The sequence below is a fragment of the Mastomys coucha genome, unplaced genomic scaffold, assembly GCF_008632895.1.
Source record: "Mastomys coucha isolate ucsf_1 unplaced genomic scaffold, UCSF_Mcou_1 pScaffold20, whole genome shotgun sequence".
NCBI classification, from domain to species: Eukaryota; Metazoa; Chordata; class Mammalia; order Rodentia; family Muridae; genus Mastomys; species Mastomys coucha.
In genome coordinates, this window is record NW_022196903.1 from 96,549 (window position 1) to 108,070 (window position 11,522).

Consider the following 11,522-nt stretch of genomic DNA (forward strand, 5'->3'; position numbering starts at 1 on the left):
TAAAGATCTTTTCCCAATTTGTTGGTTACTGTTTTGTCCTATTGACAGTGTCTTTTGCCTTACAGAAGGTTTGCAATTTTATGAAGTCCCATTTGTCGATTCTTGATCTTAGAGCATGAGCTATTGGTGTTCTGTTCAGGAAAATTTTCCCTGTGCCTTTGTGCTTGAGGCTCTTCCCCACTTTCTTTTCTATTAGTTTAACTGTATCTGGTTTTATGTGGAGGTCCTTGATCCACTTAGACTTGAACTTTGTAAAAGGAGATAAGTAAGAATGGATCAATTTGCCTTCTTCTACATGCTAACCGCCAGTTGAGCCAGCACCATTTGTTGAAAATGCTGTCTTTTTTCCACTGGATGGATTTAGCTCCTTTGTCAAAGATCAAGTGGCCATAGGTTTGTGGGTTCATTTTTGGGTCTTCAGTTCTATTCCATTGATCTACCTGCCTGTCACTGTACTAATACCATGCAGTTTTTATCATAATGCTTTGTAGTACAGCTTAACGTCTTAGATGGTGATTCCACCAGAGTTTCCTTTATTGTAGAGAATAGTCTTGGCTATCTTGTTTTTTTTTTTTGTTATTCCAAATGAATTTGCAAATTGTTCTTTCTAAGTCTGTGAAGAATTGAGTTGGAATTTTGATGGAGATTGCATTGAATCTGTAGATTGCTTTCAGCAAGATGGCCATTTTTACTATATTAATCCTGCCAATTATTTGTGGCTATTGTGAAGGGTGTTGTTTCCCTAATTTGTTTCTCAGCCTGTTTATCCTTTGTGTACAGGAAGGCCACTGATTTGTTTGAGTTAATTTTATATCCAGCTACTTTGCTGAAATTGTTTATCAGGTTTAGGAGCTCTCTGGTGGAACTTTTGGGATAACTTAAGTATACTATCATATCATCAGCAAATAGTGATAATTTGACTTCTTCCTTTCTAATTCATATCCCTTTGATCTCCTTTTGTTGTCTAATTGCTCTGTCTAGGACTTCAAGTACAATATTAAATAGGTAGAGAGAGAATGGGCAGCCTTGTCTAGTCCCTGATTTTAGTGGGATTGCTTCAAGTTTCTCTCCATTTAGTTTGCTGTTGGCTACTGGTTTGCTGTATATTGCTTTTACTATGTTTAGGTATGAGCCTTGAATTCCTAATCTTTCCAAGACTTTTATCATGAAGGGGATGTTGGATTTTCTCAAATGCTTTCTCAGCATCTAATGGGGGTGATCATATGGTTTTATTCTTTTGAGTTTGTCCATATAGTGAATTATGTCGATGGATTTCTAAATATTGAACCATCCCTGCATCCCTAGGATAAAGCCTACATGATCATGATAGAGCCTTTGACTCCTCTTGGGTGAATTTGCTTCTTTTTGTTCTAGAGCTTTCAGATGTGCTGTCAAAATGCTGGTATATGCTCTCTCCAGTTTCTTTTTGTAGGCACTTGAAGGTATCAGTTTTCCTCTTAGGACTGCTTTCATTGTGTCCCATAAGTTTGGATATGTTGTGTCTTCATTTTTATTAAACTCTAGAAAGTGTTTAATTTCTTTTTTTCTCCCTTGACCAAGTTATCATTGAGTAGAGTGTTGCTGAGCTTCCACGTGTGTGTGGGCATTCTATTGCTTATGTTGTTATTGAGGAGCAGAGTCCATGGTGATCTAATAGGATGCAAGGCATTATTTCAATCTTTTTGTATCTGTTGAGGCCTGATTTGTGACCACTTAGATGGTCGATTTTGGAGAAGGTACCATGAGGTGCTGAGAAGAAGGTAATCCTTTTGTTTTAGAATAAAATGTTCTATAGATATCTGTTAAGTCCATCTGTTTCATAACTTCTGTTAGTCTCACCATGTCTTTGTTTAGTTTCTGTTTCCATGATTTGTCTTTTGCAGAGAGTGGGGTATTGAAACCTCCCACTATTATTATGTGTGGTGCAATGTGTGCTTTGAGTTTTAGTAAAGTTTCTTTTATGAATGTAGCTGCCCTTGCATTTGGAGCATAGAGAATTGAAAGTTCCTCTTGGTAGATCATACCTTTGATGAAGTGTCCCCTCCTTATGTTTTTTGATCACTTTAGGATGAAAGTCGATTTTATTCGATATTAAAATGGCTACTCCAGCTTTTTTCTTAGTACCATTGGCTTGGAGAATTGTTTTCCATCCTTATATTCTGAGGTAGTGTCTATCTTTGTCACTCAGGTGGGTTCCTGTATGCAACAAAATGTTGGGTCCTGTTTACATACCCAGTCTGATCGTCTATGTCTTTTTATTGGGGAATTGAGTCCATTGATATTAATAGATATTAAGGAAAGGTAATTGTTGCTGCCTGTTATTTTCGTTGTTAGAGTTCAAAATCTGTTCATGTGGCTATCTTCTTTTAATTTTGTTGAAAAATTACTTTTTTGCTTTTCCTAGGATGTATTTTTCCTTGTGTTGAAGTTTTCCATTTATTACCCTTTAAAGGGCTGGATTTGTGGAAACATACTGTGTAAATTTGGTTTTGTCATGGAATACTTTGGTTTCTCCATCTATGGTAATTGAGAGTTTTGCTGGGTATAGTAGCCTGGGCTGGCATTTGTGTTCTTGTAGGGTCTATATGACATCAACCCAGGATCTTCTGGCTTTCATAGTCTCTGGTAAGAAGTCTTGTGTAATTCTGATAAGTCTGCCTTTATGTTATTTGACCTTTTTCCCTCACTGCTTTTAATATTCTTTCTTTGTTTTGTGCATTTGGTGTTTTGACTATTATTTGGTAGGAGGAATTTCTTTTTTGGTCCAGTCTATTTGGAGTTCTATAGGCTTTTTATATGTTCATGGGCATCTCTTTCTTTGGGTTAGGGAAGTTTTCTTCTATAATTTTGTTGAAGATATTTACTGGCCCTTTAAGTTGGAGGTCTTCACTCTCTTCTATTCCTATTATCCTTAGGGTTGGTCTTCTCATTGTGTCCTGGATTTCCTGGATGTTTTGGGTTAGGAGCTTTTTGCATTTTGTGTTTTCTTTGACTGTTGTGTCAATGTTTTCTATGGTATCTTCTACATTTGAGATTCTCTCTTCTATCTCCTGTATTCTGTTGGTGATGCTTGCATCAATGTCTCCTGATTTCTTTCCAAGATTTTCTATCTCCAGTTTTGTTTCTCTTTGTGATTTCTTAACTGTTTCTACTTCCATTTTTAGGTCCTGGATGGTTTTGTTCAGATCCTTCACCTGTTTGATTGTGTTTTCCTGTAATTCTTTACGGGATTTTTGTGTTTCCTCTTTAAGGGCTTGAACTTGTTTACCTGTGTTCTCCTGTATTTCTTTAAGGGAGTTATTCATGCTCTTCTTAAATTCCTCTATCACCATTGTGAGGTATGATTTTTAGATCCAAATGTTGCTTTTCTGGTGTTTTGGGATATCCAGGACTTGCTGTGGTGCTAGTACTAGGTTCCGATGAAGCCAAGTAGTCTTGGTTTCTGTGGTAAGATTCTTGCATTTGCCTTTTGCCATCTGTTGATCTTTGGTGTTAGATGTTCTTGCTGTCTCTGGCTGGTGCTTGTTCCTCCTGTGGGTCTGTAAGCCTGTGTCAGCACTTCTGGGAGATCTGCTCTCCTCAGGTAAGACCTGTGTGCAGTGGGCTGTGAATCCGTCATCCCTCCTGAGTCCTGGGGTCAGAACAAACCCTGGAGATAGGCTCTCTGCTTGCGGGGAAGGGGCAGAGAGGGCTGTGGATCTGCAGAACCTCCTCCTAGGTGAAGACAGAGAGAGAAATGATCCTGTGCTGGCTGCCCTGCCGCTTCTGAGGCCCGTGCCTCCTGGCTGGTAATATGCCTATTCTTAATCTCTGTACTTTGCATACCATGAGCAGTTGATGGGTTGGCATCAGTCCACCACCACGTGCGAGCAGTGCTCCTCCTTTCAGTAACCTATGTCTGTGTCTCATGGCTTGCCTGTGTTCTCATGCTATTGTTCATGTCCACAGACACTTGAACATTGCAAAGGAAGGTTTTACTCAGGCTAGCCTAGGCCTTCTTGCCAATCAGAGGAAGCGTCAGTTGCTGATTGGACTTCTGAAGTCGCTGAGAACCATAAAAACACTGGTATGTATGAGTCTCTTTTTCAAAGTTAAAACGTGCAGACTAGAGATGGTTCAGTAGTAAAGAACCCAAATTGCTCAACTAGAAGACCTGGGTTCAGTTTCTGGCACCCACTTCAGATGGTTCACACCTGCATATGATGTGGTCTAGAGCCTCTAGCTTCATTGGGCATCTGCTCTCACATGTTCTTCTTACCTCCTACTGCTGCATACACACAACTTAAAATAATAAAAATCTTTAAAAAAAAGTTATTTTTGTAATTGAAACAGATTTGACCTTTTTTTTTTTTTCAGCAAAGAACCGATGTACGATTAAGTGAAATGTTGGAGGTTAGTGACTAAACTGTAAATTTCCTGATGTTAAATTAATATTACAAAGAAAAATCACAGAGGACAAACTTCTGATCTGTGCTTTTCTTTGATCGATATCTGCTATAAGGAGAATATTTTACAGGAAAGGTACTTGAGCCTTTTTTGTCAACATATATTTCATTTGGGAAATGAACTTTGATTTGGAAAACATTTATTTTGTAGTAGTATTTGCATGCTGGCTTTAGACTTTTGATTGTGTTCAAACAATCAAGGAAAATTTCCCAGTTAACATATAGAAGTTATTTGTGATATGGGTAATATTTTCTTATATTTGATGTCTCATAGTAATTTGTTTCCTGAGCTAACCATCTGCTTCTTTGATATTTTTTGTTGTAGTAGGTTTTCCTAAAGCATAATGACATATTAAATATTATAGGAAACTTATATTGATCTCCTTGGGGTAGGTGCTTTGTTATAATCTTAGCATCTCTAGTGGTTGAATTATTTCTGTTGAATTTAAATGCAGGCATGAGGAAATATTTTTGAAGTTTTCTGTGTTACTTATGTACCATAACTAATAAACTAGAGTCTAAGACATCTATTGGAAATTCTCATTTGAAATTAAATTAGTATTTAGGTAACAACATGTTCTCAAGTTACTGAGTTAGTTAGTTACTGTGACAGAATCCCCAGGAAAATAGACTTCCAGAGGAAGACCCCCTCAGGGTTCTAAAGGTTTCAGTTCATGGCCACTAGGTATGTTGGGTGTAAGCCTGCGACAGAGGACCTAGCAAGTAACACCATTTCCCTCACCTCTTCACGGCTAGGAAGGGAAGAGGGATGAAGAGTGGAGGAGCTGCTGGGCGGGGAGTTCATCATCCTTCAGGGGCACATCCACAGTGACCTGCTTCCTTAGGGATCCTTCTTGAAGGCTGGCTGATCACCAAGCCTCTGTCACATATTTTTTTGGGAGACAGTTTTAAGCTATGCAGTTATCAATATTTGTTTAGAAATATTTATTGATTGCGTGGAGGTAAAACATTTCATATCCCTGTGAACAGAATGCAGACTTTTGGCACATTTTATAGAAGCATTCTAAGAAGATACCGTAACTGCTAGAGAGAAGCTCCCTGGAGAGCAGCTTCTGCCCTATAAGTCACGCTGGCAGGCTCCGTGCCAAGTATTGTTGCACAGCTTTTCTCCACACATAGTTTAGGCCTGAGGTTAGTTGTCAGTCAGTAGTATTCTGATCTTTATTTGAGATACAGTGTTACCAAATCAATAGCAGTGTGTTTCTATCATGCTTTCGAAGGACTTGCTTCTAATCTAATGGCTTTCCTTCTGTCTTAAGGAAGAGGACTATCCAGGAGCTATTCAGCTGTGCCTGGAATGTCAGAAGGCTGCCAGCACTTTTAAACACTACAGCTGTATAAGGTATGGCAGGATATACATTTTAACCTGATTCAGTAGTTTTTACTTAGGAATTATTCAGCATATGATATTAATAAGCATTGAGGCTTAATATGAACTTCTTGGCTTAACGTTTGTGTTCCTAAATGGGCATTACAGTAAAATACCTAACAGCTGATAAGGTATGGAAGAGCACAGGCTTTTCAGTCCTGCCTCTTCAAAGTCTTTTATATTCTTTCCAGTCTCGGTGATGCCATCTTTATGTAATAATATGTAATCATAGATGAGAATAAACCTGCCCTCAACTTCCTTGCATCTCTTGGAGACTATTGGTCATTGTAGAAAGATTCAAGATTATTGCAGCTTTTATTAAAGGTCCAGTTGGTTCAAGTGGCTGGTTTTCTGGAAATTTTAAATATTATTTCAAGTTCATATAATAATGGTGTTTGTGATATTTAATGATTATGTTTTATCTTTTGCTTAAAGTAGATGTTTAAAAATATACAATACCAAATTGGCTGCCATTATTCACTGTCATTATTTAAAAGCTTGACAATAGCATTTATATGAAACTTGATTATCTAAGTGAATACAGAATTACCTCCAGTATGTTGACTGTACTCAGGAGTTCCCTTCCTCCCTTTTCTCTCCACTCATTTTTAATATTTTTACCTTGCTGGGAGTGAACCCAGAGCCTTGCGCAGATCCTTAGAAACTTCTGACATGTTCTGAGTTCCGAAAAAACATAGAGCATCCATTTAGTTCTTTTTTTCGGGTACCTGTTGTGGTAGTAACAACTTGGCTTTGGGGGTGAAATCATTGAGACCACTGTGTATTTTCTAAGTGTTTATATTAGGACATGGGGAGCCACACACAGTGTAGTTAGTACAGATCCTTAATGTGCTCTTGCCTGGGGCAGCTGGAATTAGAACTGGATGTGCAAGACTCACACACTGCAAGCACTGATCTCACTCTCCTCCAAGAGTTGCCTTTGGGGGTCTCCTATGAGAACCTGAAGGAAAAGTGGGGTAGGGGATGAGTTAGGCCAAAATAAAAGGGTCATGGATGAGAAATTCCTGCACCAGAAGTGAACCTTAGCTTTAGAAATGCCAGGAAAAATGAGGATCGAGAATATTTGTTGGATTTACAGCAACAAAGAAGTTATGGCCAACCACTTTGGGGTCAGATTTAGGGAGTGTTGGCTGAAGTGTAAGTGTAAGATGGGGAACTTTTGTGAAAAACATGGAATTAAGAAAAGAGAGACTTGAATATTTGAAACTTGATGGAAAAGAGTGAGAAATGGAAAGTAAAATAGAAGATAAAATGCCAAGTGTTTTCAAGGGTTGACTTTGCAAAGGTCACTGTCTATTACAGGAGGAAGGAGGAATATAGAATTTGGTGGCAGGAAATTGAGAAAGCTGCTTAACTGTGTTGAAACTATACTTTCCATTAATTAAAAGTTTTATTTTACTTATGCTAAAGTAAATGTCTTATATAATAAGATTTGGCTGTAAAATGTCTGAAAGTAAGTCAGATTTGGGCTTTTTACATTTATCAAGGAGTTCCTCCTAAGAACTTTTATATTAATGAATGTTTTGATACAAGAAGGTGTTATCAGTCATGAAATTGAAAGTCATCTGAATGACAGTATAAATTAATAATTGCTTTATTTTAGACGATGCAGTGTTTAAAAAGCACACATTGTTTGTGTACATGAATGAGAGTGACATGAGGTAAGGAGAAAGGCTTTGTCTTTCTCTAGAGGTGAATAGAAGTTTGCCACTGGTGCATTGTGTGTCTCAGGAAAGCTGTGGTAGCATGAGACCACCTTTGGATGGAACTGGGTGTATACCATGTGACTTCTGTAAACAATGCAGCATTCACTGCAGCCAGGCCCCTCTCTGGGTTGTAGTAGCAGTTTGCTTTGTCTTGCCTAGCTCTGCCACATTCCGTTTCCCATTGTCTTTGCATGGTACTCCTCCTTCCTACTCGAGATAAAAAACATGCATTTCTCTCTTTAAAAAAAAATTCTCACTGTTGAGGATGATTTATACTTTATGTATTAACAGTTATAGATTTATGGAGTATAAAATGATATTATGATTTTCCTAAATTGTATGAAATGATTAAAATCAAGCCAATTAACCATGTGAGCTCAAATACTTGATTTTCTGTGATAAGAACATTTGAGTTTTATTTTTACAGCAATATTGAAATAAACCTTTCTTGGTTACTTGGAGCATCAGTGTTTGTGCAGCATATCTCTAAAAGGCAGAGCTAGCTGTTACTTGTATCCTGTACTGTGTGTCCTGTGATGAGCCTGTGAATTCCCAGATTTTACACCAGAGATAATCTTAGGAGTAGTATTTAATTTACAATTGAATCTCCATATTCAAATTTTAAGTACTGTTTATTCATGTTGAGTACTAGAGAATCATTAATATTTTCTTTGTAATTGTTTATTCACCTGCCTGCCTGCCTGCCTCTGTTTGCTACCCACTCACCCACCTACCCACCTACCCACTCACCCACCTACCCACTCACCCACCTACCCACCCACCCATCTACCCACCCACTCACCTACCCACCTACCCACCCACCGACCTACCTATCCACCTACCTACCTACCTACCTATCTTGAGGCAAGGGTGGCCTGGAACTTGCTGTGTATGCAAATTGGCCTCACACTGAGATCTGAATACCTTTGCCTCCCTAGTTCTGGGATTGAAGTTGTGTGCCACCACACCTGCCCCCTCCCCCCAGTAGAAGTGTCTTTAAGACAAATACTTCACGATATAGAACATTTCTGTATTCTGATGTTTTTTTTTTTTTAATTTCAGTTATGATTTATCTTAACCATGTATCTGCTTGGCCATGTCTTACTTTGGCCTTGGTTAATTGCAGTGTCTAGTCACCCAGCTCCTTTATTTGAAATAAAAGGAAAGCTTGGGGTTGAGTATTAAGGCCAGTGGTCTACAAGAAGGGGCTTGGGTAACCTAGGGACAACTTCCGGCTAACTCTCAAGGTTCTAAAACCAGGAAAACCAGAATTTGCACATTTGTTTTTACATGAGGAAACAGTGGCCATGTGTAGGAGATCTCACATCTCCAGTTTAACACTTGCTGTTCCAAGTGATACTTGCGGCACTCAGTTGGTTACAAAATGAAAGGCAACAAAGAAGTGCCTCTTCTATACTTTGTGTCTTTGTTGAGATGTGCTGTTTCAGTATCTTTAATAAAATAAACTGTAATACCAATTTTCTTACTTTATGACTGACAGAGAACCTCTGCAATGTTATTAGAAAATTCTTGAGTTGATTGACATGGAGTCATATAGTTGGAATTTACTGGGAATACGATTCAGAATGTGTTATTTTAAAATGTATCTGAGTGAAGTATTTATTTTTCACTTGAAATTTATCTAAATTAATTTCAAGGAAAGTTATCCTGAATGTCATAACTACTTTATTACTTTTGATTTCATTGGAGAGAAACTTCTCAACAGACCCTGAGAGTGCTGTTATATGCTGAAGAGCATGAGTTGTTAGAACTAGTTTGTTGAGCACTGTACTTTTACCATAAATAATGTTTAAAGTATCCTCTGTTTTTTTCTCAGGATTTGATGTTGGCAGTTTTATGAACTTAAGTTACACAGTCAATGTCCACAGCTTGTAGCGTGAGCACGTATGTGCTAAGGACTTGCCTCTTATGAACTTAAGTTACACAATCAATGTCCACAGCTTGTAGCGTGAGCACGTATGTGCTAAGGACTTTGCCTCTTATGAACTTAAGTTACACAATCAATGTCCACAGCTTGTAGCATGAGCACGTATGTGGTAAAGACTTTGCCTCTTATGAACTTAAGTTACACAGTCAATGTCCACAGCTTGTAGCGTGAGCACGTATGTGCTAAGGACTTTGCTTCTTTGCTTTCCCAAATTTGATGGGATTAAGAATGTGTACGGTTTGGAGGTGTTTGGCTCTTTAGCATTCTTAGAAATGGACTTCAAGCTTTGTGCTGACTGCATTCGAAGTTAAGCAGAGGATTTGAGGATAGAGATGTGATTATAGCCAAAGCCACCTTACTCGTTTAGGAGAGCATGTAGATGTCTTATGGTATCTCCAGTTGTTGACTTCATTTCACAGTATTTGGTCTTCTTTGAGGTCTGTGAGTAAATTTCCCTTGCCATGTGTAGATTGGAACCCCTTGGAGCAGGCTCTAAGCTAAGTATACTGTTAATTTTCATGGAGTGTAGATATTAAATATTAATTAGAATTTCATTTATTTACATTTATTCTAGAAGTTTTAGAACTTGGTGAAGCCAATATACAAAGATGTGATAATTGAGAAACAAGTATTCAGGAAACCTTAGAGCTAGAAGCAGTCTTTTGAGTTAGCCTACCTTATCGAGCAAAGTGATGTCCAGAGATCCTATGGAAATTGACTTGAAATACCAGCTTTTAACTACCAGACCAGGCAAAGTGCTGTACAGTGCTGTTATCTTTGTATTATATTGTCTTTGTATCATCAAATTTGTACAAAGGTTTTATTTATTTTCAGCCTTCTTAAGACCAATTTGTATGTGTGTTTGTGTGTATGTGTGTGCACTAGAGCAGTTACATAAAAGCATTTAATTAGTTGTTTATGGATACGTTATCTTTACATTTTCTCTAGGGATGCCCAGACTCAGCAGAAGCATTTAGTTCATTCTGTTGAGCTTGCAGATAGCTTTTAAAAGCTTTTAGCCTTCTATCATAGAACTAGTGATTTTTTTTAACATAATGTAGCTTTTATTTATCAAAATGTTTATGGGTAATTCTTTTGAATATACTCTGATTAATGGACTAAAATGGCTTGAACTTACATTTCTAGCTAATACCTAAGGGCTTCTTTAAAAGCTGCACATCTAATGCCTGGTCCTTTATCACTAATTTCTCTCTGTGTACATTTAATTAGTAGTCAATTGTGGTCAAACTGCAGTTGTAGATTTTCAGAGCCTTTTTAATAAAGTGAAATTGATTTCTAGATTTTGTTTATAGTGATCTACATGCTATTTACATAACCATTCTCACAAAAAGAGAATGATGTAACTATAAATAATAACTACTATAAAAGCAGCCAGAGTTGCAATTTTATAAATAACCATTTTTTATAGTGACCGAATGGGTATGAATGAATTTAGAAATACTTCTTTTCCCTTCAAAGTGAAACTGTCCCCTAGAAGAAAGGGATTGCCAGTTAGAAAGTGCCATTCTTGCTCTCTCTCCAGATCAGGTGGACCTTCTAACCTCACTTGATGGAGGAGGGGATCTAGATTTAGCTGTGTTTATATTTTTTTTCCTTTAAAAACTTTTATTGCATTATGATGAGAAAACTTACATGATTTCAATTTATCTGAATTTGTTAATATTTAAAAACATTTTAATTAAATAGAATTGAATCACATTCTCGTTCCCCTTTTGTACCACCGCTCCTCCCAGAGACCCCCCTTCAATACCTACAGGCAGGTAGCAGTAGAGTTAACCAGATGGCGGGGGGGGCAAGCATAAGAAAATAAACAACACAAACCAAGGTCACTTGCCATTATCAGAACCCAATTCTCCCACCATAGCAAGTCCTGGACACACCTTCACACAGGAAATGCAAGATTCAGATATAAGATCACTTATGATGATGATACAGGACCTTAAGAAAGACAAATAGCACCCTCAAAGAAATACAGGAGAACACAGGTAAAG

The 11,522-nt window shown here is 37.8% G+C and overlaps 1 protein-coding gene across 1 annotated transcript in view; it reads left to right on the plus strand.

Annotated features, from left to right (window-relative positions):
• The window catches only part of Vps50 (VPS50 subunit of EARP/GARPII complex), a 113,808-nt gene that overhangs the window by 26,835 nt on the left and 75,451 nt on the right, over positions 1-11,522 (plus strand). The window contains exons 7-9 of the mRNA XM_031381092.1: positions 3,949-4,066; positions 4,357-4,392; positions 5,726-5,808. Of these exons, the coding sequence (XP_031236952.1) occupies positions 3,949-4,066; positions 4,357-4,392; positions 5,726-5,808 (237 nt within the window). The remainder of the gene's footprint in view (positions 1-3,948; positions 4,067-4,356; positions 4,393-5,725; positions 5,809-11,522) is intronic.